The following is a 27,534-nucleotide window of genomic DNA, read 5'->3' on the forward strand; positions in this document are numbered from 1 at the left end:
GAAGAGGTTCAGGGACTGTTGGGCGTGTGCAGGAGGGAATTTGAGGACATGGGACAGGGGCCATTGACACGAGATACTGCACAACGACCAGGTGCGCGCCGCACGAGGTAGCCGATCGGTCTAGGCCGCCTTGCCACAGTTCGCGCGACTCCCCCCGTCGCAAGTTCGAGTCCTCCCTCGGGCACGGGTGTGTGTGTTGTCAAAAGCGTAAGTTAGTTTAATTTAGATTTAGTAGTATGTAAGCCTAGGGGCAGATGACATCAGCAGTTTGGCGCCATATGAACTTACTACCACCACCCAAGTGCGGTGTGGCATCAGTGTTAGATTAGCAAGAGGCTAGGCAGTCGTCACGGCAGCTTGGAACGACCTCACATCGCAGGTGTGAGGTTGCGTTCATCTGTGACGAGACGACTTGGTTGAGTGGGACGGTAGATGGGTCTAACAAGTTCAAATGGTTCAAATGGCTCTGAGCACTATGGGACTTAACTTCTGAGGTCATCAGTCCCCTAGAACTTAGAACTACATAAACCTAACTAACCTAAGGACATCACACACATCCATGCCCGCGGCAGAATTCAGACCTGAGACCGTAGCGGTCGCGCGGTTCCAGACTGTAGCGCCTAGAACCGCTCGGCCACACAGGCCGGCGTCTAACACGTGAGCATGCTTGATGACTTTAGGAGAGGACTGATGTATTACAGTAGCAGTCACAGCGGGCTTCGAAACATTGTGGTGGAAACTTAGATCTTTCCTCTCAGAAAATCATTACATTAAACCACTTGAGTGATATGCATTGAGGTGCCAAAGAAACTGGAATAGGCATTATGCAAATACAGAGATATGTAAACAGGTAGAATATGGCGCTGCGGTCGGCAACTCCTGTATAAAACAAGTGTCTGGTGAAAGGTGGCTACACTGAGTCACAGCGCCAGAGATTGCGCCAAAGTCGTCGTGGAGAGTGCTTGTCGAGAAGTCGTCGTGGAGAGTGCTTGTTGAGAAGTTGCGGTGGGCAGTTGTAGTTCTGAGCTAGCCGTAGTTGCAGTACTAGTTGTGAGCACGTCGTGTGCAGTTGTTGTGATGGGCTAGACAGCTGATGCTGTTCGATTGCGGATGTTGTAATGATCAGAGTGTATTTTTCGTCAATATATATGAAGGTAAAGAAAATCTTTTATTTTTTATTTCAAATGTGCTAAATAACAATGCCTCTTGGTCACAGGTTCAGTCAACAAAGCATCTGGCTTGTGTTCATGTATTAGAGTGTAATTCTGGTTTCTATATGCAATCATAGTATTTCTGTTTTTTTTTTAATTACTTCATTGTAAATGGCGTTTAAAGCATCTTGTCGTATTGAGGAAGAACCGTGCCAGATGTGTACGTTGAATCACACTTCCACACACAGAACAGTTACACTTGTGCTTTGTTGTTTCGTAGCTTTTATAGTTGCTGGGGACTTAATTAATTAATTGTGTTAACGGAAGTTTTCTTTCATTCTTTGTTGTTATGCTATCCAGTCAGATTGCGGAGTAATACTAGTCAGGGCCAACGGGTTACGAGACTGCGTAACCGGACAGACAGCGACTAAAATTAAAATTATTTGCATAATATATAATTAAGCCCCCATGCACGTGGCGACCCTGCCAGGATCGTCCCTTGGAATTCTTTTGATTGTAAAAATAGCAGACAGTAGTACTGTTGTAGTAATTTGTAGTTTAGTAATTGTAGTCTATATTGCATGTGTAGATTTGGTAATTGAACATTTGTAGTTGTCTTGTCATTCTTCTAATGGTATTTTTGCAGAATTTAATTTTTGATGTCTTGTATATGGGTTTGACAATTTTGTGCAATTGTGAAGGTTTTAATTGTTCGTTAGGCGTGTTTGTCGAGAAGCATTTCGTGTGACTGGTATTGTTGGTGATAAAGTGTTATATTGTGTGTAATTTTCGTATAGTGACGAGTCTTGTATGTTTTGTAAATGATTACGCGATCGATGAAAAAGGCAAAAATGATGGATAGTGAGAATGACGAAATTGTTAACATGGCGAACTCGCCAACACAGAAGAACAGTATGATGAATAATGAAGTAGAAAACAATTTAATAAGTAGGGAAAATAGTCCGGAACCAGTTCAAAATTTTTCACAATCAAAAAATTTTCAGAATACGAGATTAACGACAGAAGATTCTGGAATAGTATCTAACACAGATGCTATGACGAAGGAAGTTAGTTTTACGGGAAATGTTAGGGGCGAAAAGAATTTCGAACAAGTTAATATGGAGCAGTTGATGAGTGCAATATTAAATTTGGGATCACAGTTAGACTCACAAATAGGAACAATGGAAACACGGTTAGACTCACTGGGATCACAGTTAGGATCTGAATTAAAAACAGTGGCAACACGGTTAGAAACTGATATGGGAACAATGGAAACACAGTTAAGATCTGAATTAAAAACAGAGATGGGAATACTGGCAACACGGTTACACTCACGAACAGGGACATGTTTCAAAAACATGAAAGATGACTTAAAGAAAGAAATTAGAGAAGAAGTACAACCGATTTTGAATGCTCACAATAATAGATTAATTTCAACAGAAATCAGACAAAAGGAACAGAACAGAGAACAGGAAGAAAGAGATCGCGTGATAGTACAAAAATTTTCAGAGTTAAATTTACAACGTGCACACGATAAGGAAGAAATACTTGAAAGAATCGAGGAATCCGTACCAAATGACAGAATAAATAACCTAACACAACAGTATGAACAGTTAACTACTAAATGTGTCAATACTGAAACCCGAGTCGCGACACTTACGGAAGACGTAAATAAACAGAAAGAACAAATAGGTGACTTATCGGAAAGAGTTGAGGAGAGTGCGGATAAATTGACAAGTCTTAGTTTAAATGGGGACAGAGATTCAGATGATACAGCTCCATTGCCATTTGCAGAAACCGAAGAGTACCAGAACATAAATAAGCATGTTGAAAATCATGGAAAATTTAATGAACGCGTTAAAAGGGAATTTGAGGCATTACGAAAGCAAGTCAAACAAATTGAAGGCGAAATCGTAGGAAAAGACAGCAGAAGAAATTTAGAATCACAGATAGCAGAGGGGTTTGAAGAAAATAATTTGTTTCATTTACGAGATGCAACAAGAGAGCGACAGGCGCGCGAACTTGACAATAATCGACATTCGGACTGGGACAGACGCGTTAGGTCTTTGTCGCCACGAGGAGAAAACTTGGACTATAAACACTTCTTAACTGTTCGGAAATTTAAGATCTTTCGCAATTCTAAGAACGACATACATCCATGTTCATGGTTAGATCAATTTATGTACGCACTTCCACCAAATTGGCCACTAAGTCACAAACTGGAATTTATGTGTGGATATTTAGAAAACGAACCGGCGACGCGCATGCGTGCACTTATTAGAGATTGTAATAATCTAAATGATTTTTATCATGCATTTCTATCGGCATATTGGTCCGAAAACACGCACGACAGAGTCAAACATAGTCTTATTATGCAGCGTAATTTTAAACAGTCTGAGTTCCGCACGCCGGCAGGATACTTTGAAGACATGATTCTAAAGAATCAATTCCTTTTCAACCCTTATAGCCCGACTGAATTAAGTCGCATTTGTTTAACTAAGCTGCCACAATCGATAAGACAAATTGCTTTAGCCGGAAGATGTAAAGACGACATTGAGACTTTTAAGACGTTGCTACAAGAACTTGAGTATGACAACGACGACGGGACTTCTTGTAATTTTTTCAGTAACAGTTATCACAATAGATTTTTAGAGAGAAGGGATAATGATCAGAACGGACGTTATATGGGTAATTTTGAGAATGACAGACGAAACAGACAGGATAATAGACACGAACCTTATGACAATAACAGACGTACTAACAGAAATTACACAGACAGTTATAATAACGGAAACTCCTGCCGGAATGATCAATCATACGGAAACGGTAATCGGTATCATCAAGACAGAAATTATTCATACAATAATAGAAATTCTTACTAGAGAAATAACCAGGGTAGTAGATATAACAATAATTTCAGAAGTGACAGTCGAAATTACACAAGAAGTAGTCATGCAGATAGCCAGGAAAATAGAAATTTTAATAACAGACAGAACCAAGAATTTACATCTAACAGACAGGAGGGACCTAATTGGCATCCTCCACGTAACAGAAATTCAGAGAGACAAGTGCAGATAGTAGAAATTGATCCGCGAAATGACGCGAATAATCAAAGACGTGACGCAAACAATCGACAATGACTTGTAGCTTCGGCTTCTGGCAGCAATATAGACGGTTCAGAAAGTAATGACACTACGACTTTACACTACGTACGCCTGGAAGACATGAGAGACATTTTGCTAGACGAAAAGGATAATAATGTAGACGAATTTTTACATCCTGTTATTGAAGTATGTGTGGGTAAGAATAAGTTCACTGCAGTTTTAGATTCTGGGAGCCCATTGAATGTCATTAGTGAATCAGTTTTTCGTATATGTGTAAGAACTATTGCTTGTCCTGTGTTACCTGTTTCTAAAACTATAATTCGAGGCGCTATTTCTGGAAAAAGTGTGGAAGTCAAACAACAGACCAACTTAAATTTCATTGTCAAGGATACGAATTTTCCGCTAATTTTATTATTGTTCCATTACTCAGTACACAAATTATATTAGGTATGGAGTTTCTTAACGCACATAAGGCAATTTTAAACTTTAAAGAAGGAAGTGTGAATTTGACTGTTGCCGGAATGCCGAAAAGTTTGAAATTTTTCGAGTGTTTAACAAAATCTGAATCAGACACAAAATGTTTAAGGTTTCTTACTTCTGATGTTTTCGCTGAGCATTATGACGACAATGTGTTCATTCACGATAATGACAATAGATACAGAGACGCGATGGATGATATAATTAATAGCGAAGAATTAATTAATGAAAAGGTTAAGAATGCTGAAGTGCCAGATGACGTTGCAAGAGAAGAACTGCACCAAATTTTGACTTCACATGCTACAGTATTTAGTCATCACACAGGAACTATACAAGGCTTACAATATTTATTTAAAGTAAAAGAACACACACCATTTCGGGGAAAAACGTACGCTATTCCTTTGGCTTACAGAGACAAGGTTAAGAGTGAACTTCAATACATGTTAGATCAAGGCATTATTGAGCCAGCAGTCAGTCCTTATACCAGCCCATTACATGTCGTTCTTAAAAAGGATGGGTCAATTCGTTTGGTTCTGGATTCCAGACAGCTAATATCATCATTCCTGAAACTGACCGTCCACAAAATTTAGATGAACTTCTTCAACATTTCCATGGAATTAAAGTTTTATCCACGATTGATATGCGCGCAAGTTTTTGGCAAATAGAACTCCACCCTGATTGTAGAAAATACACTACCTTTTTAGCCTTTGGTAACTTATCAATTTCGAAAGTTACCGTTTGGACTTACTGTATCTTCAGCAGCATTCATTCGTAGTTTAAACGAAATTTTACCTGTTTATTTTCGGGACAATATTACTTCATATGTTGACGATATTCTTATTGCTAAACGTTCTTGGAGTGAGCATAACAAAATTTTGGATTCATTATTAAGTATTTTTGCAAGAGCTGGCATTACAATGAACTTGGGAAAATCTGAATTTGGTAGTTCTCAGGTGAAATTTCTTGGTCATATTATTTCTACAGAAGGTATTCTTCCTGATCCAGAGAAACTAGACGTTATCGTAATTATGCTGTTCCTACTACAAAACGTGATTTTCGTAGTTTCCGTGAAGTCTGTAATTTTCTTAGACGCTTTGTTAAAATTGGACGATTTGACCACTCCTCGTTTATGTGAACTATCTGGAAATAAATCTAATTGGTGTTGGGATGAGGAAGCCCAATCAGAATTTGAACAACTTCGTGATGCTTTAGTTGCTGCTCCACTTCTTTCACATCCGGATTTATCTAAAGATTTTTGTTTGGCGACGGACTCATCATACAAAGGCCTAGGTGCACACTTATTTCAAGAGATAGGAGAAAATGGTGTTGTAGTACAGAAAACTACTGCATTTGGAAGTCGTGTTCTCTCTAAATCAGAAAAGAATTATTCGATTACGGAACTTGAAGCCTTGGCTGTTGTTTGGGCTTTCACAGAATTTCGCATATTTTTGTATGGCAGACATACTAAGGTTTACACGATTCTCGAGCTCTGGAATTTCTTATGTCAACAAAATTAACACATGGAAGATTGTCACGATGGGCGCTGTATCTACAGGAATTTGATTTTAGTATTGTTTACATACAGGGTTCTTCAAATATTATTGCTGATGCTTTATCACGTGCACCTATGGGTTTGAAACAAAGTGTTGAAGAGGACTGCAAAGAAAACAATTATTGTTTGATGTATATTCAAGGTGTTGCGTTTGAGAATTTTATTTCGTCTTCGCTCCAGGACATCGCTAAGGAGCAAAATAAGGATCCAATCTGGAAGGACATTAAGGAGAAGTGGAGGAGAAAGGAAAGCGTAGCGATTAGACAGTATTATTTAATTCGCAATGATATTCTTTTTAAACGAAAATCGGTCGACAACTCTGTTTGGTTAGTTTGTATTCCTGATGAGTGGGTTAATAAACTGATTTGGTATACACATTTCAGTTATGCACACTTTGGTCCCAGAAAATGCTTTCATAAGTTACGAGAAAATTGCTACTTCAGTAATATGGAAAAACGTATTCGATCTGTTCTTGCCAAATGCAAATTATGTCAAAAGGCTAAGCCGCCAACTATTTCTCACAGAGCACCGTTGTTTCCTATCATTCCAGCGAAATTAATGGAGATGGCTGCAGTCTATTTGTTCGGTCCAGTGGTTCGTTCTACTAATAGTTTTGCGTACATTTTGGTAGCAGTGGAATTGACATCAAAATATGTCTGTTTTACACCTTTACGCAAAGCAACAGCTCGTTCAGTATCTAATGCTTTCATCAAACATTTTCTTAAAGAAGTGGGTCATGTTGATAAAGTTATATCAGGTAATGGATCACAGTTTCGTTTTAAAGTTTGGCTTTGTACTCTACGGCGTCTTAAGATTAAACCAATATTCATTTCACTTTTTCACCCTCAGTCTAACGCTTCAGAGAGATGGATGAAGGAAATCAACAAATTGTGTCGTCTTTATTGTCATCAGAATCACAGAACGTGGGATCAGTATCTTCATATTTTTCAAAACATTCTGAATGAACTCCCTAATGATTCAACTTCTTTACCGCCTATATTGATATTAAAAAATAAAGCACCGACAAATCGCATTTCTGAAATCGTTCCTTTTCGACCATCACGGAAACTGCGGCATTCTGAAGTTGTCAACTTGGCTCTACAAAATATTGCATCTGCGGCTGCTAGAAGAGAGAAATCAGCTAAACATCCTGGTCGTTTAAAAACCTTGTCAGTTGGTCAAAAGGTGTTAATTAAGTCTCATCGTTTGTCTCACAAAGGAAAAGGCTTGTGTCGCAAATTTTTTCTGCTTTATGACGGTCCATATAGAGCTCGCAAAATTATTCATGATAATACTGTCGAAGTAGAAACTGTTAAATCTCGGCGCTCTAAGGGAATACATCATATATCGAACGTTAACATTTTTGTGGAATGACAGACTTTCGAGAAACTAACAGTTATACGTAAACACGCAGAGAATACAAGGATACCGCGCCGTGTTTTGGCGGCGGCACATACTCAAAGCAACAGTCAAGTCTGCGCGTCGCACAAGACAGTCGTTGACCGCAAACAATTACTTCCTACGTCACGCGTACCTACAGCTGATCGAGCGCTCAGTGCCAATGCACTGACAACCGTAAACAAATACACAGTCTAATTTCTCCGAATAAATTCAGTATAAAGCTACAGTGACTTGATAAATTATGTTATTAACGTTCAGTATTTTTCAGGATACAGTTGTATAAAATATTTAAGAACTTCAGGAAATTCTCTGTGTGTCCGACGTTAAGAGGACTTGCCATCGAGAAAATTTCAGGAAGAATGTCATTTCAAAGAAGAAAGTAATAAACTAAAAAGGTAACTATTAATTGAGTTTATTTTTCAGGTAACATAGTATTACTACTTAGGTATGTACTTTATACGTAATTTGCTGCTCGCGATTACGTGATTCATACTTTGTGCTAAATTTTATGTTCCATGAACGTACTTGTGAAGCGACGTGCTTGTGTACATTTGCTGATTTTGACAATGTTTTATTAATGAACAGTGTTGTTACTTGTGTATATTATGCATCGCTTGGCTGCTATGCTTTTTCACTGATGTCACATTTTTTTTTTATTATGTGCCTGCTGTGCCTATTTATTTAAATTATAATTGTCACCTGATTAGTTGTGCTGATATGGTTGTGTATGTAAGTTATACTTTGTGATTTATCTGCTTGCGCCTTCATGTTTACTTATTAAGATTACATATGAACATTTATTTATTTGCTTATGCTGATATGATGCTAATGACCTGTTTATTATGTAAGATATATATTTGCTGCTGTGCGTATGGATTGCATATTTACACATTTCTGTTTTGTTGTCATAACTACTCTTTAATTTGGTATATAGAAATGCTGATATACGGTGTACAAACATTGAGTTTAGGTCACACTATGGTATTAATTATAGATTGTTCGCTTGGCAGAGCCTCGTTATAAGGATTGTGCTGCATCCACTTGTTAAAATTCTGTTCTCTACTGGTACATTTACTCGCTATTGCATGTTTTGCTTACGCTCAGTGCCTTATATTTTTAAGATAAGAAAATGAACTACTATAATTCTACGAACGACATTGGTACAAGAAACTTCATTGAAGTCACATGAGCTGGAGGTTTTATGGAAGCTGTATAAATTTATGCTAATAGGAAGGAAGCTAACGACATGACATACCAACACTAGGTTTAGACCATTGACAGTTATTACACTGCATTCTTCGTGAGCAATTGAAATAGCAAATGACACTTGACACAAGAAATACTCCACATGTTTGCTTCTGTTTTGCCATGATTCTTGAAGTGGTGTACACACTGTGAAATATTACGATCATTCACACTCCGTACTCGAACTTACTTACTGAAAGTTATTCAAACTAAAGGCTGTTAGAGGTCATGTATGCATTTCTTTTATTTAATGATGGACAAGGTAACCAAAATGTATTTTATAATTAATAATGAGTAGAAGATTTGGGTCAGGTGGATTACACAGAGGTTGTGTGTGGACATTGTGTCTTCGGATTGCATGGGATGATGAATTGAAGTTTGCACTAGGATTTTATCTGTACTTGTTTGAGGAGACTGACTAGAGGAAAGAGTTGTTATGGAAGTGAAATGATATCGGTGATAAGGTTTATATGTATCGACGTATTTAAGAGGTATTATTGAGGTATTGAGATTGTGTGAAGTTGATGATTATTAGAGTTTTGGTGGACAAGAGGTCAGGTACATGATATTGATGATAAGGTTTATATGTATCGGCGTAAGAGGTATTATTGAAGTATTACGATTATGTGATGTTGATGATTATTGGAGTTTTGGTGGATAAGAGGTGAAGTAAGTGAGGAGCATTTTTTTTTTTTTTTGTTGGTCTATATGGAACAAGGAGGATGAAGATGGCAGAATAGAACACTCAAGTGGAAAGAAGGTTGTCTACACACACACTTTGTTAAATCAATAAGCAGTATATACTTTTTTTAGAGAGAGGAAGTAATTGCATATCTTGGCACACTGACAGTTGTTCAGCAACTGTACATTTTGATCTGGCTTGGCAAACATTGGTCTTGACATGATGACTATGACGTTGATTAACTATTATTGACTGTTATACACTATTACCACTACTACTTGATACACACGTTGAATATCAAATTTTGACAAATTGCATTTACACAGTTAACACTATTCAATTACACAGTAGTACTTAAATGTGGATGAAAGATGAGTGAGTGTGTTTTGTGTGTTTCCCCTTCCTAATCCCAAATAATTGGTACCGACCTATCTCCTAAATATTATTTTACTTGTTTGTTGTGGCTTGCACTGACACCCATAAATATTATAAGTTTATTGATATTGTGTATTTGTAATATTTAATATGACAATTATCTGATATCAATTGTGTGTTTATTATCATTTGTATGTCTAGTGTAAGAGCATTGAAGATAATTTTGTAAAAGCAATTGTGTGTGCATTTAAACTGTTGTTCGTGCTTACATGTATAAACATTGGTGGTTGCCACTTGGAAATGTTTAATTTCTGCTGATAAACTCAGATGAACTGCCTGATTACTGATAGTGAATATTATGGACTGTTACCTGCACCTGCTCAACATTACTGGATGCCACTGATGGACTGCTTCTAGTGAAATGATGTCACTTGTTGGTGTCTGCACCTGCTCAACATTACTGGGTGTCACTGATGGACTGCTTCTACTGAAATGATGTCACTTGTTGGTGTCTGCACCTGCTCAACATTACTGGGTGCCACTGATGGACTGCTTCTACTGAAATGATGTCACTTGTTGGTGTCTGCACCTGCTCAACATTACTGGGTGCCACTGATGGACTGCTTCTACTGAAATGATGTCACTTGTTGGTGTCTGCACCTGTTCAACATTGCTGGATGTCACTGATGGAACTGCTTCTACTGAAATAATGTCACTTGTTGGTGTCTGCACCTGCTCAACATTACTGGGTGCCACTGATGGACTGCTTCTACTGAAATGATGTCACTTGATGGTGTCTGCACCTGTTCAACATTGCTGGGTGCCACTGATGGAACTGCTTCTACTAAAATGATGTCACTTATTGGTGTCTGCACCTGCTCAACATTGCTGGGTGCCACTGATGGAACTCCTTCTACTGAAATAATGTGACTTGTTGCTGTCTGCTCCTGTTTAACATTGCTGGGTGACACTGATGGAACTGCTTCTACTGAAATGATGTCACTTGTTGGTGTCTGCACCTGCTCAACATTGCTCGGTGCCACTGATGGAACTGCTTCTACTGAAATAATGTGACTTGTTGCTGTCTGCTCCTGTTATCATTGCTGGGTGCCACTGATGGAACTGCTTCTACTGAGATGATGTCACTTGTTGCTGTCTGCACCTATCAACATTACTGGGTGCCACTGATGGAACTGCTTCTACTGACATAATGTCACTTGTTGGTGTCTGCACCTGCTCAACATTGCTGGGTGCCACTGATGGACCGTTTCTACTGAAATGATGTCACTTGTTGGTGTCTGCACCTGTTCAACAATGCTGGGTGCCACTGATGGAACTGCTTCTAATGAAATGATGTCACTTGTTGGTGTTTGCATCTGTTCAACATTACTGGGTGCCACTAATGGATTGCTTCTACTGAAATGATGTCACTTGATGGTGTCTGCACCTGTTCAACATTGCTGGGTGCCACTGATGGAACTGCTTCTACTGAGATGATGTCACTTGTTGCTGTCTGCACCTATCAACATTACTGGGTGCCACTGATGGAACTGCTTCTACTGAAATAATGTCACTGGTTGGTGTCCGCACCTGCTCAACATTGCTGGGTGCCACTGATGGACTGCTTCTACTAAAATGATGTCACTTGTTGGTGTCTGCACCTGTTCAACAATGCTGGGTGCCACGGATGGAACTGCTTCTACTGACATAATGTCACTTGTTGGTGTCTGCACCTGTTCAACATTGCTGGGTGCCATTGATGGAACTGCTTCTACTGAAATGATGTCACTTGTTGGTGTCTGCACCTGTTCAACATTGCTGGGTGCCGCTGATGGAACTGCTTTTACTGAGCTAATCTCACTTTTTGGTGTTTGCGCCTGCTCGCCATTTTTGGGTGCCACTGTCGGTGCTGTTTAAATACTGCTGATGAAATGTTATGAGACTGCTATTTGCACCTGTTGATCATTGCTGGGTGCTACTGTTGGAACTGTCAACTACTCTGAGGAGTCCTACTTGTTTATTGGACTATTGAAAGGATTTTATGTGAATATTTGTATAAACTGATTTTTTGTGTGTTTACTGTTTATGAAATGTTATGAAACTCTTACCTGCACCTATTTGTCATTGCTGACGCTATTGATTGAATTGTTTAACCACATGATACTTGTGTAAACTATTATGTAAAATCATATGTATGCAAGCATTTGTATTCCTTACTGTATTTTTTATATTAGGTTATTGAAGGGTCAGTGCAAAGCCAAAATTTAATTAGTTATGTGATATTTACTTATTAATATTACTTTTTAATTTTTGTCTGTATTTTTTGGACGAATTTGGTGGTATTTTCACCACCAGTGCTGGCAAAAATACCATCAAATTCTAGCCTGTGGAGGAGGGGCATATGAAAGGTGGCTACACTGAGTCACAGCGCCAGAGATTGCGCCAAAGAGTATTATTCAACCGCCTCCACTGGCAGTGCTTGTCGAGAAGTCGTCGTGGAGAGTGCTTGTTGAGAAGTTGCGGTGGGCAGTTGTAGTTCTGAGCTAGCCGTAGTTGCAGTACTAGTTGTCAGCATGTCGTGTGCAGTTGTTGTGATGGGCTAGACAGCCGATGCTGTTCGATTGCGGATGTTGTAATGATCAGAGTGTATTTTTCGTCAATATATATGAAGGTAAAGAAAATCTTTTATTTTTTATTTCAAATGTGCTAAATAACAATGCCTCTTGGTCACAGGTTCAGTCAACAAAGCATCTGGCTTGTGTTCATGTATTAGAGTGTAATTCTGGTTTCTATATGCAATCATAGTATTTCTGGTTTTTTTTTTAATTACTTCATTGTAAATGGCGTTTAAAGCATCTTGTCGTATTGAGGAGGAACCGTGCCAGATGTGTACGTTGAATCACACTTCCACACACAGAACAGTTACACTTGTGCTTTGTTGTTTCGTAGCTTTTATAGTTGCTGGGGACTTAATTAATTAATTGTGTTAACGGAAGTTTTCTTTCATTCTTTGTTGTTATTCTATGCAGTCAGATTGCGGAGTAATACTAGTCAGGGCCAACCGGTTACGAGACTGCGTAACCGGACAGACAGCGACTAAAATTAAAATTATTTGCATAATATTTAATTAAGCCCCCATGCACTGGTGCAGTTGTTAGATTGATTACTGCTGCTACAATCGCAGGTTGTCAATAGTTTGAACGTAGTGTTATACTCGACGCACGAACGATGGGACACAGAATCTACGAGGTAGCGATGAAGTGGGGATTTTCCCGTACGACCATTTCGCGGGTGTACCGTGAGTATCAGGAAACCTGTAAAAAACCAAATCTCCGACATCGCTGTGGCCGGAAAAGATCATGCAAGTACGAGACCAACGATGGCTGTAGAGAATCGTTCAACGGGACGGAAGTGCAACCCTTCCGCAAATTGCTGTACATTTAATGCTGGACCGTCAACAAGTGTCAGCGTGCGATCCATTCAACCAAATATCATCGATATGGGCTTTCGGATCCGAAGGCCCACTCGTGTACCCTTGATGACTGCACGACACAAAGCTTTACGCTTCACCTGCGCCCGTCAATCTCTCCATTGGACTGGTGATGACTGGAAACGTGTTACCTGGTCGGTCGAGTCTCGTTTCAAATTGTATGGAGCGGATGGACGTGTATGTGTGTGGAGACAACGTCATGAATCCATGGAGCCTGCAGGTCATCAGGAGCTGTTCGAGCTGGGACTCGCGGGGACCGTACACGATATTAGAGAGGTGTACGAGTTTCTTTAGCTCTTTAGTATACAGGGTGATTCAAAAAGAATACCACAACTTTAAAAATGTGTATTTAATGAAAGAAACATAATATAACCTTCTGTTATACATCATTACAAGGAGTATTTAAAAAGGTTTTTTTTCACTCAAAACAAGTTCAGAGATGTTCAATATGGCCCCCTCCAGACACTCGAGCAACATCAACCCGATACTCCAACTCGTTCCACACTCTCTGTAGCATATCAGGCGTAACAGTTTGGATAGCTGCTGTTATTTCTCGTTTCAAATCATCAATGGTGGCTGGGAGAGGTGGCCGAAACACCATATCCTTAACATACCCCTATAAGAAAAAATCGCAGTGGGTAAGGTCAGGGCTTCTTGGGGGCCAGTGATGAAGTGCTCTGTCACGGGCTGCCCTGCGGCCGATCCATCGCCTTGGGCAGTTGACGTTCAGGTAGTTACGGACAGATAAGTGCCAATGTGGTGTCGCTCCATCCTGCTGAAATATGAATTGTTGTGCTTCTTGTTCGAGCTGAGGGAACAGCCAATTCTCTAACATCTCCAGATACTGTAGTCCAGTTACAGTAGCACCTTCGAAGAAAAAGGGACCAAAAACTTTATTGGCTGAAATGGCACAGAAAAAGTTCACCTTAGGCGAGTCACGTTCATACTGAGTTGTTTCCCGCGGATTCTCAGTGCCCCATATACACACATTGTGACGGTTGATTTGCCTGTTAGTGTGGAAAGTTGCTTCATCACTAAACACAATCTTTGAAACGAAAGATTCATCTGTTTCCATTTGAGCAAGGATAAAATCACAGAAATCGATTCTTTTAATCTTATCAGCTGCAGACAGTGCTTGAACCAATTTCAGACAATAAGGTTTCATAACTAACCTTTTTCGTAGGACTCTCCATACAGTTGATTGTGGAATTTGCAGCTCTCTGCTAGCTCTGCGAGTCGATTTTCCTGGGCTGCGAACAAATGCTTGCTGGATGCGTGCTACATTTTCATCACTCGTTCTCGGCCGTCCAGAACTTTTCCCTTTGCACAAACACCCATTCTCTGTAAACTGTTTATACCAACGTTTAATACACCACCTATCAGGAGGTTTAACACCATACTTTGTTCGAAATGCACGCTGAACAACTGTCGTCGATTCACTTCTGCCTTACTCAATAACACAAAAAGCTTTCTTGATTCGTTACCAGGCCACTTGGGGCGCTGCAAGCTTATCAGTCCATTATCTCGCTTTCTTATTGACTGATTTTTAGTCTTCCATGTTTGCTTCCTTTTCGTAGTTAACAGAATCTGATTTCATCACATAGTACTTCGGGTTACGACTTATCACATGTATGTAATGCATTGTAAATATGCTGCTCGCATTCTGATTGCTTTCTGCTCGCATCCATAATATTGTGTGGGGTAAATTATCTCATAATTGTTTTTGTTTGATACAGAACAGAAGCTACTTTCGTTGCATGGCGTTCCGTGGATTAAGTATATTTGTTGCTGCTTACGAACCTGTCTGTAAACTGCTCGATTTAAATGAACTGTAAGTATATTGCTTTTATTCTACTTTACTTTTAGTTGCATCCACATTTATTGGTGAACTCCATGTTAGCAGGTTTTGACAGTATTGGTATTCATATATATTACAGGTTGTCATGGAATGTGTGGTGTCACCGCCAGACACCACACTTGCTAGGTGGTAGCTTTTAAATCGGCCGCGGTCCGCTAGTCTACGACGGACCCGCGTGTCGCCACTGTCAGTAATTGCAGACCGAGCGCCACCACACGGCAGGTCTAGAGAGACGTACTAGCACTCGCCCCAGTTGTACAGCCGACTTTGCAAGGAACGGTTCACTGACAACTACGCTCTCATTTGCCGAGACGATAGTTAGCATAGCCTTCAGCTACATTTGCTACGACCTAGCAAGGCGCCGTATTCAATTGATATTGAGATTCTATTAATGTATCATCAAGAGCGATGTTCTACAAATGTGGATTAAAGTTAAGTATTCCAGAAGCTACGTACTTTTCTTTATAGCATTCATTACGTATCCTGTTTCAGACCTCACGCCAGCCTGCGTGAGTTTAAGCGCGTGCCTTTCGGCTTCCTCTCATTGTGTCTAGGCTGTCTTGTCTAGACACAACAGAATGAGTACGTAATTCTGTTTTGAATGATTTTGCTTCCTACCACTGACTGGCATGCATTTCACAGTGGCTTGCCGAGTATGGATGTAGACGTAGATGAGAAGGCATTATTTTCTGTAGCTTTGGTGACTAAACGACTCTTCCTTGCAAATGCTGAAAATCCGACAGTATCTTCGCAAATGTTTTCACATGCAGATATTACAGACAGGACATTTTAGCAGAAGTCGATGAAACTTTCGGTGGCCTTCATTAAATCCTATATTATGAAAAACGGATGGGGACAAAATAACGTAGAATACGAGGAATATACTTACGATGCATTTAAATCGTGAAGTTCACCCACGGATTCATAAACAGTAACAAATAGAAATGAATCCACAGAATACCACGCGACGAAAGCAGCTTCTGTTTCGTATGAAACAAAAGCAAAATGGAATCATATACCCCACGCAATATTACAGATGAGAGCAAAAATTAAGCAGAATACAAACAACATATTTAGAATATAATACAAAGAGTGCAGTACACTCAAAGACATCGTAATCAGGAACATAATTTCCACTAGATAGCAGCCACACATTCGAAATTGCAATATTGAGTTTTACAAGTAAATGTACTTTACCACCAAATCCACCCACAAACTATAAATGAAAAATATTACCATCTAGTACTCGTATTTCATAGAAGAAGAAATCGGTTTATAGCGCCTTATTTTTCTGAATTCGAAATTCATTGCTATGTCACTCAGAGCGCTGTTGTCAATCTCTGTTTCTGTATGGGCCTTGCGCTTCTGATATTTAGCTGTTGTGTAGCTGCACTGCTCTCTTGCTCGGCACACGGCGCATGCGTGCTGCTACAAATCAATACAGCAGTGTGGGACACTGTGCGCTGTCTGATCTGCGAGTTAAAGTGCTTAAGGCAAATAAAGATGTATTCCTACTCCTTCCTTCCTATTCCTTCTACGATGGATGGTGTAGTGGCATTGGATAAGGAACACAAGTAACACCTAACTGGCTACTATCTGTGACGTCACGCTTTTGGTACTCAGAGTACGTGTGATCCATGGCGAGAGAAGTGAGTGTGCAGGCTTCCGTTTTAAAAATATGGACTAGCTTGCATTTTTAAACCTGGATAAACTATTTCTCTTTATGTGTTTGACTCTGAGAATTGTTTTAAAACATACGAGGATTGGAACTTTAATATTTGCAACTATTTATTTACAGCTCGTACAAAATAGATACGTGTTTCAAAGTTTTACTGACCTTCAAAATAGTCATCAGCATTGTGTTCAAATGGTTCAAATGGCTCTAAGCACTATGGGAGGTCATCAGCCCCCTAGACGTAGAACTACTTAAACCTAACTAACCTAAGGACTCACTCACATCCATGCCCGACGCAGGATTCGAACCTGCGACCGTAGCAGCAGCGCGGTTCCGGACTGAAGCGCCTAGAACCGCTCGGTCACAGCGGCCGGCCATTGTGTTTAACCCGTTGCCAGCGATGTGGAAGTTGGAGACTACTCTTAACAGTGCCAGTTGTGTTGACAGTTCGAGCGGCGCGGTCTATTGCCTGACGAATTTATAGCAGTTCTGAAGCGAATGCCGTGACGTGTTTCCTTCAGTTTAGAAATCGAGTTGAACTCACGAGGGCTTAATTCAGGGGAGTGCAGTGCACTTATCAGCCCCATCAGTCAAACAAATCAGTAACAGCTTGCACTGTACGTGCTTGAGCACTATCCTGCAAAATGATGGTCAGGTCCCGCAGAAACTGTCACCACTTCTGTCTCTATGCTGTTTATTTATGGAACAGAACCTACGACCAGCTTAGAGACAGAAGTGATGACACTTCCTGTAGGACCTGACCATCATTTTGCAGGACAATGTTCAAGCACGTACAGTGCAAACTGTTACTGATTTGTTTGACTGATGAGGCTGCTAAGTGCTATACCACCTACTGCACTCCACTGACTTAAGCCCCCGTAAGTTAAACTCGGTTTCTAAAATGAAGGAAACACTTCATGACATTCGCTTCAGGACTGCTACGAATTCGTCGGGCAACAGACCGCGCCGCTCCAACTGTCAACACAACTGGCACTGCTAAGAGTATCTTACGACTTCCACATCGCTGGCAACGGATTATACACAATGCTGGTGACTATTTTGAAGGTCCGTAAAACTTTGAAAAACGTATCTAATTTCTGCGAGCTGTAAATAATTAGTTGCCACTATTAAAGTTCCAATCCTCGTATAATCGTGTTTTCCCATCATTTCTGGGCAACAAATCATAGAAGGTGTGTGGCAGGTCGTACAATAAAAGTAGTTGCATCCTGTCCAATAAATCTAACCACCCTGGTAGGTCAATTGAACCAGTGTAGCTCAGTTTTCCCTTCAGAATTAGTATATTTGTAAACTTTTTACCCATACACCGCCACAGCGTAATTTTGAGGTAACTGTTAAATATGGAGTTAGTATAATCAATTTGATAGGTCACTTGAAGTCAGCCACAATTATTAGCCACAGTAATTGGGTAATGATCAGTAGTATAGTGCTCAAACTCCGTTTTTTTGCTATTATTCTGTCTGGACATTCTTGTATGTTGAAGAGAACACAAGTGGTAGTGTGAGACTGGTCAAGCCGATTGTCTGATAAGAGGGCAGGGAGGGGGGGAGGACGGTGTGGCTGACCTTGAGATTGACGGACATTTAACGACAATGTAGAGTGCACCAAGTGCAGCCATCTTCGATTCGCCATCTGGGCAAAAACTGGCAACAATGCAGAGTGTCTCGGGACTGGTATCCCCGTACTTCTTTCGTGAACAGCGGCTGTGTGTTACGCAAGTACTGTGATCTGTGCACATTCGTAAGATAAACGTGTTTATTGTAAATAAGCGTTTATCAACGTTACAGCTACAGCATGCATAGTACAGCCCACATTATATGTACGTTTTTTCTGGTCTCAGGAGACGAACAATTTTACCAGTCTCGTGTTAGTGATTTGACTGTGTGGCCTTTCCGCAGCTCTACAGATACTGGCTAGTTATAGGATCACATGGTGATGTTGGAGCAGAGCACCGTAGCTGAGTGTGTGGAAGCAGATCAGGTATGTCAACATTACAGGAAGAGAAGGCCTACACCCTACTTAAGCTAAGGAAACGTGGTTTATTGTCGTGTGTATTGCGCTTGAGTACTGCAGATCAAACCCGTTAGGCCGACGGAATAATCCTTAGTTACCGTAAATCATTTGCGGTTTGTTTCTTTCATCAGTCCAAGTACCTCATTAAGATAAGTTTGACTCACAAAAAAAGTGAAGCGTCCAGAAGAAGAAGAGGAAACGATACTTTGAGGGTTGAGAGCGTAGGTGATGCTATTTTGGTGATTAAAAAATTATGTCAAATGTACCGAGAATGAGCCCACTTATCAGCATCACGCTGTACTCCATCTGGACTGGATGCATGCACTGATTCGGTTAGGAGTGGTTCTTGATATCCTGAATACTGCCAATGGGACAAAGTTAACGTCCAAGTTGGTCCCACACATGTTCTGTTGGGGACAGATCTTGGGATCTTGCTAACCACAGGAGCTCAACATCACACAGGCAATTCATAGAGACACATGACATATGTGGATGAGAACTGCCCCACTGATAAAATACCACCACCACGATATTATCGCGTGACATCTATCACGCGACAGCACAAGTGATCCATGACATATTGTTATGCTGTCATATTTTATTCAGTTTCTACTACCACGGACATGAAGTAACGCACAATGGCTCCCCACATTATGACGCCAGGAGTATCTCTCCTAAACTTTGGAAGAATTGAACCTATTCCCAACTCACCGCCGCAGTCACCGACGAGAGCCATACAGAATACTTTCGACTGGCAATTCTTTGCTGAACAAAAAAAAATGGTTCAAATGGTTCTGAGCACTATGGGACTTAACTGCTGTGGTCATCAGCCCCTAGAACTTAGAACTACTTAAACCTAACTAACCTAAGGACATCACACACATCCATGCCCGAGGCAGGATTCGAACCTGCGACCGTAGCGCTTTGCTGAATACACTGCGATTCCATTCATTAGCCGTCATGCTTCCCGGTCATGATACCACTCCAATCACAGCCGTTTGTGTTGTGTTGTAAAAGGCAGTCTACGCTTGGGACAGTAAATCCCAGGTGGGCTGCCATCTGACCATTGGTACGGGACGACCCAGAATGTTACAGGGACTTACTGGCGCGTTCTCTAATGGCAGACACAGATGTGGAGGGATATGATGGGCTTGGTGAGTAACGTGGCGATACTTTCTTATGGTGGTCAGACGTGGTCGTCTGGAAATTAATCTCATCATGCCTGCATCACGCAAGCCAACGTTAAGCCAATGTCATATACGAACGCCCCACAAAACTTCGTAATGCTTAACTCGACCAGCCGTCTAAACGGATACCCTCATAGAGGTCGCTATCGTTGCTGACAACACTGTTCCACACGACTACACGGAATCTCTGTGTCGTTCAGAGTGATCACTCAAAATCTGGAGCTCTTCATGACCCTTATATAACCTGGTAAAAACACTAAACAGGAATAATACAATTACACCTTAGCGGCCGTTCTATCTATCCCAGAGAAGCATACACTGAGGAGCCAAAGAAACAGGTATACCCGCCTAATATCTTGTAGGGCCCCCGCGAGCACGCAGAAGTGGCACAACACGACGAGGAATGGACTCGTCTAAAGTACTTCTGGAGGGAACTGACAACCATGAATCCTCCAGAGCTGTCCATAAACGCGAAAGAATACGAGGGGGAGATCTACTGAACAGCACGTTGCAAGGTATTCCAGATATGCTCAATAATGTTCATGTCTCGGGAGTTTGGTGGGCAGCGGAAGCGTTTAAACTCAGAATAATGTTCCTGGAGCCATTCTGTAGCAATTAGGGAGGCGTGTGGTGTCGCATTGTCCTGCTGGAATTGACCAGGTCCGTCGCAATGGACAATGAATATGAATGGATGCAGCTGATCAGGCAGGATGCTTACGTACGTGTCACGTGCCAGAGTCATATCTAGATGTATCAGGGGTCCCATATCACTCCAACTACATACGCCTCACACCATTGCAGAACCCTCACCAGCTTAAACAGTCCCCTGCTGACATGCAGGGTCCTTGGATTCATGCGGTTGTCTCCATACCTGTACACGTCCATCCACCCGATACAATTTTAAACGAGACTCGTCCGAGCAGGCAACATATTTCCAGTCATCAACAATCCAATGTCGCTGTTGACGGGCCCAGGCGAGGCGTAAAGCTTTGTATTGTGCAGTCATCAATGGTACACGAGTAGGCCTTCGGCTCCGAAAGCCCATTTTCTTCAGTCGTCGTTGGTCCCGATCTTGCAGGATCTTTTTCCGTCCGCAGTGATGTCGGAGATTTGATGTTTTACCGGATTCGTGGTATTCACGGTGCATTCGTGAAATGGTCGTATAGGAAAATACGCACTTCATCGCTACCTCGACGATGCTGTGTCCCATTGCTCGTGCGCCGACAGTAGCACCACGTTCAAACTCACTTAAATCTTGATAACCTGACATTGTAGCACCAGTAACCGATCTAAGAACTGCGCCAGACACTTGTTGTCTTATATAGGCGTTGCAGCGCCGTATTCTGCGTGTGTACATATGGCAGCTAACTCTAAATATAGATAAATGTAAATTAATGCAGATCAATAGGAAAAAGAATCCAGTAATGTTTGGTTCAAATGGCTCTGAGCAGTATGGGACTTAACATCTTAGGTCATCAGTCCCCTAGAACTTAGAACTACTTAAACCTAACTAACCTAAGGGCATCACACAACGCCCAGCCATCACGAGGCAGAGAAAATCCCTGACCCCGCCGGGAATCGAACCCGGCAACCCGGGCGTGGGAAGCGAGAACGCTACCGCATGACCACGAGATGCGGGCCAGTAATGTTTGAATACTCCATTAGTAGTGTAGCGCTTGACACAGTCACGTCGATTAAATATTTGGGAGTAACACTGCAGAGCGATATGAAGTGGGACAAGCATGTAATGGCAGTTGTGGGGAAGGCGGATAGTCGTCTTCAGTTCATTGGTAGCATTTTGGGAAGATGTGGTTCATCTGTAAAGGAGACCGCTTATAAAACACTAACACGACCTATTCTTAAGTACTGCTCGAGCGTTTGGGATCCCTATCAGATCGGATTGAGGGAGGACATAGAAGCAATTCAGAGGCGGGCTGATAGATTTGTTACTGGTAGGTTTGATCATCACGCGAGTGTATCGCAAACGCTTCAGGAACTCGGGTGGGAGTCTGGAGGAAAGGAGGCGTTCTTTTCGTGAGTCGCTACTGAGGAAATTTAGAGAACCAGCATTTGAGGCTGACTGTAGTACAATTTTACTGCCGCCAACTTATGTTTCGCGGAAAGACCACAAAGATAAGATAAGAGAGATTAGGGCTCGTACAGAGGCATATAGGCAGTCATTTTTCCCTCGTTCTGTTTGGGAGTGGAACAGGGAGAGAAGATGCTAGTTGTGGTACGAGGTACCCTCCACCACGCACCGTATGGTGGATTGCGGAGTATGTATGTATGTAGATGTAGATGTATTTGAATACGCATGTCTGTATCAGTAAATTTGTCGCTTCAGTGTATCTATAACTGTTTACACATCCGCAGATGATGTGAACGTGCAAAAAGTGACACTGACATCCGACTAGGGCTTCTGGACGCGTCAATCTTTAGTGAGGTGTTAACGCGTTACTTTTTCAGCATACTGCTTCTGGTGCATTCCGTTGCGTTACAGAGGCCTCATTCTTTTGTGAGGTGTTAACGCGTTACTTTTTCAGCATACTGCTTCTGGCGCATTCCGTTGAAATGAGGCGTCTATGAGGTTGAATGTGACACGGAACACCTGCGGCAGCAACTAACAATCCTAAGTGCGAAACTGCATACCCGCACAATGTACACAACAATAGGAAACAGCGATGGAACGGTGAACTTTGCGTACCTACCGTATCAACTTAGTCATTTTGGGATTAACAGCGTTCAAGATTGACTGTATCGTCCTGGTGAGGCTGTTCTGGAAGATCTTGCGCCCCCACTGCCGGAACGCCTCGTCCGGGTTGCGCTGGCAGTTGACCTCGATGCCGAAGGCGACGGACGCGATGATGTCCGTGGCGTAGCGGGCGCCCACCTCGCGCATCTCCCTCACCTCCCCCCGGGAGGCCGGCTCCTCCAGCACGTTCGCCAGTTCTCGACCGCAGTCCACCATCGTCTGCAACAACAGAGGAGCTTAAATCGATTGCGGTACACTGAGATGACAAAAAGTCGCCCAATAGCTATATGCACACGGCGGTCTATTTTGTTCAGCCACACCTTTGGAACACGTCACCAAAGTTTCTTATTCAGTTTATTTTCTTCTATAAACGACTACTGTAATTTGCATACAGGGTGGTCCATTGATAGTGACCGGGCCAAATACCTCACGAAATAAGCATCAAACGAAAAAACTACAAAGAACGAAACTCGTCTAGCTGGAAGGGGGAAAAGCAGATGGCTCTATGATTGGCGCTGCCATAGGGCAAACGGATATCAACTGCGTCTTTTTTTAAAATAGGAAACCCCATTTTCTATTACATATTCGTGAAGTACGTCAAGAAATATGACTGTTTTAGTTGGACCACTTTTTTAACTTTGTGATAGATGGCGCTGTAATAGTCATAAACGTATAAGCACGTGGTATCACGTAACATTCCGCCAGTGCGGACGGTATTTGCTTCGTGATACATTACCCGTGTTAAAATGGACCCTTTACCATCTACATCTACATGATTACTCTGCAATTCATATTTAAGTGTTTGGCAGAGGGTTCATCGAACCACAATCATACTATCTCTCTACCATTCCACTCCCGAATAGCGCGCGGGAAAAACGAACACCTAAACCTTTCTGTTCGAGCTCTGATTTCTCTTATTTTATTTTGATGATCATTCCTACCTATGTCTGTCGGGCTCAACAAAATATTTTCGCATTCGGAAGAGAAACTTGTTGACTGAAATTTCGTAAATAGATCTCACCGCGACGAAAAACGTCTTTGCTTTAATGACTTCCATCCCAACTCGCGTATCGTATCTGCCGCACTCTCTCCCCTATTACGTGATAATACAAAACGAGCTGCCCATTTTTGCACCCTTTCGATGTCCTCCGTCAATCCCACCTGGTAAGGATCCCTCACAGCGCAGCAATATTCTAACAGAGGACGAACGAGTGTAGTGCAAGCTGACTCTTTAGTGGACTTGTTGCATCTTCTAAGTGTCCTGCCAATGAAACGCAATCTTTGGCTCGCCTTCCCCACAATATTATCTATGTGGTCTTTCCAACTGAAGTTGTTCGTAATTTTAACACCCAGGTACTTAGTTGAATTGACAGCCTTGAGAATTTTACTATTTATCGAGTAATCGAATTCCAACGGATTTCTTTTGGAACTCATGTCGATCATCTCACACTTTTCGTTATTTAGCGTCAACTGCCACCTGCCACACCATACAGCAATCTTTTCTAAATCGCTTTGCAACTGATACTGGTCTTCGGATGACCTTACTAGACGGTAAATTACAGCATCATCTGCGAACAACCTAAGAGAACTGCTCAGATTGTCACCCAGGTCATTTATATAGATCAGGAACAGCAGAGGTCCCAGGACGCTTCCCTGGGGAACACCTGATATCACTTCAGTTTCACTCGATGATTTGTATTACTACGAACTGCGATCTTCCTGACAGGAAATCACGAATCCAGTCGCACAACTGAGACGATACCCCACAGGCCCGCAGCTTGATTAGAAGTCGCTTGCGAGGAACGGCTTCAAAAGCTTTCCAGAAATACGGAATCTACTTGAGGTCCCCAGTCGATAGCGGCCATTACTTCCTGCGAATAAAGAACGATGTTTTCTGAAACCATGATGATTACGTATCAATAGATCGTTCCCTTCGAGGTGATTCATAATGTTTGAATACAGTATATGCTCCAAAACCCTACTGCAAACCGACGTCAATGATATAGGTCTGTAGTTCCATGGATTACTCCTACTACCCTTCTTAAACACTGGTGCGACCTGCGCAATTTTCCAATCTGTAGGTACAGATCTATCGGTGAGAGAGCGGTTGTATATGATTGCTAAGTAGGGAGCTATTGTATCAGCGTAATCTGAAAGAATCCTAATCGGTATACAATCTGGACCTGAAGACTTGTCCGTATCAAGCGATTTGAGTTGCTTCGCAACCCCTAAGGTATCTACTTCTAAGAAACTCATGATAGCAGCTGTTCGTGTTTCAAATTCTGGAATATTCCATTTGTCTTCCCTGGTGAAGGAATTTCGGAAAACTGCGTTCAATAACTCCGCTTTAGCGGCACAGTCGCCGGTAACAGTGCCATCGGCACTGCGCAGCGAAGGTATTGACTGCGTCTTGCCGCTTGTTTACTTTACATACGACCAGAATTTCTTCGGATTTTCTACCAAATTTCGAGACAATTGCGGAAAAGGACGATATCGTGTTGATGTATGGCTATTGTGATCAAAATGCCCAACGGACGTGTGCTATGTATGCTGCTCGGTATCCTGGACGACATCATCCAAGTGTCCGGACCGTTCGCCGGATAGTTACATTATTTAAGGAAACAGGAAGTGTTCAGCCACATGTGAAACATCAGCCACGACCTGCAACAAATGATGATGCCCAAGTAGGTGTTTTAGTTGCTAGTCCGCACATCAGTAGCAGACAAATCGCGCGAGAATCGGGAATCTCAAAAACCTCGGTGTTGGGAATGCTACATCAACATCGACTGCACCCGTACCATATATCTATGCACCAGGAATTGCATGGCGACGACTTTGAACGTCGTGTACAGTTCTGTCACTGGGCACAAGAGAAATTACGGGACGATAACAGATTTTTTTGCACGCGTTCTATTTAGCGACGAAGCGTCATTCACCAACAGCGGTAACGTAAACCGGCATAATATGCACTATAGGGCAACGGAAAATCCACGATGGCTGCGACAAGTGGAACATCAGCGACCTTGGCGGGTTAATGTATGGTGCGGCATTAGGAAGGATAATTGGCCCCCATTTTATCGATGGCAATCTAAATGGCGTAATGTATGCTGATTTCCTACGTAATGTTCTACCGATGTTACTACAAGATGTTTCACTGCATGACAGAATGGCGTTGAGCTTCCAACATGATTGATGTCCGGCACAAAGCTCGCATGCGGTTGGAGCGGTATTGAATAGCATATTTCATGATAGGGTGATTGGTCGTCAAAGCACCATACCATGGCCCGCACGTTCGCCGGATCTGACGTCCCCGGATTTCCTTCTGTGGGGAAAGTTGAAGGATATTTGCTATCGTGATCCACCGACAACGCCTAACAACATGCGTCAGTGCATTGTCAATGTACGCGCGAACATTACGGAAGGCGAACTACTCGCTGTTGAGAGGAATATCGTTACACGTATTGCCAAATGCATTGAGGTTGACGGGCATATTGTGAGCATTTATTGTATTAATGTGGTATTTACAGGTAATCACGCTATAACAGCATACGTTCTCAGAAATGATAAGTTCACAAAGGTACATGTATCACATTGGAACAACCGAAATAAAATGTTCAAACGTACCTACGTTCTGTACTTTAATTTAAAAAGCCTACCTGTTACCAACTATTCGTCTAAATTTGTGAGCCATATGTTTGTGACTATTACAGCGCCATCTATCACAAAGCGAAAAACGTGATCCACCTAAAACATTGATATTTCTTTACGTACTACACGAATATGTAATAAAAATGGGGGTTCCTATTTTTAAAAAAACGCAGTTGATATCCGTTTGACCTATGACAGCGCCATCTAGCGGGCCAACCACAGCGCCATCTGGTTCCGCCTTCAAGCTAGACAAGTTTCGTTCTTTGTAGTTTTTTCGTTTCACGCTTATTTCGTGAGATATTTGGCCCGGTCACTATCAATGGACCACCCTGTATAGGTCATTACTTCATTTTATCTTAGTTAAAAAATCTTACATCCCATTTACACAGAAATAATCCTTTTTGTTTTATTCCCAAAGCTAGCATTAACATCTTTTGCCTCTGGAAATGGAGACACGCTATAGATGTACTAATTTAGCATCTTTTATCCAACAAAATTTCTCTGTACCTAATGCTGGCGTAACAGGCGAAAACCGGTTTGTAAAGTAAATAATAAATACTGTAGAATATTACACCATTGTTGTGTGTGTTTTCATTCATAATGTATATAATCTTCTACCAAGAACTGACGGGAGGGTCAATCTGTGAAATAGTCACTACGTTCAAGGCGCAAACTGGTCGCGCTGCATTGCTGTAGATGATGTAAAGTTGGTAACAGGCAGTCATGTGACCCTCCGCCGTTCAGGTAATCCATGACAGTGAAGTGATGTGTGTGTGTGTGTGTGTGTGTGTGTGTGTGCGTGTGTGTGTGTGTGCCGGTCGGTTGTATGGAAAGAACGCAGTAAGGTGAGCCGTCGTACAGATGTGAAAGAATGGCAGATAGGAGTTATCGCCTTTCAACGTGCCC

General features: G+C 41.7%; 1 protein-coding gene across 2 annotated transcripts in view; it reads right to left on the reverse strand.

Moving 5' to 3' along the window:
- LOC126191334 (cytochrome P450 6k1-like) overlaps nucleotides 1–27,534 on the reverse strand; it is a 251,442-nt gene that overhangs the window by 41,087 nt on the left and 182,821 nt on the right. For both annotated transcript variants that reach the window (XM_049932169.1, XM_049932168.1), the window contains one exon: nucleotides 22,937–23,199. In XM_049932169.1, the coding sequence (XP_049788126.1) occupies nucleotides 22,937–23,199 (263 nt within the window). The remainder of the gene's footprint in view (nucleotides 1–22,936; nucleotides 23,200–27,534) is intronic.

The sequence above is a fragment of the Schistocerca cancellata genome, chromosome 6 (genome assembly GCF_023864275.1).
Source record: "Schistocerca cancellata isolate TAMUIC-IGC-003103 chromosome 6, iqSchCanc2.1, whole genome shotgun sequence".
Taxonomy (NCBI): Eukaryota; Metazoa; Arthropoda; class Insecta; order Orthoptera; family Acrididae; genus Schistocerca; species Schistocerca cancellata.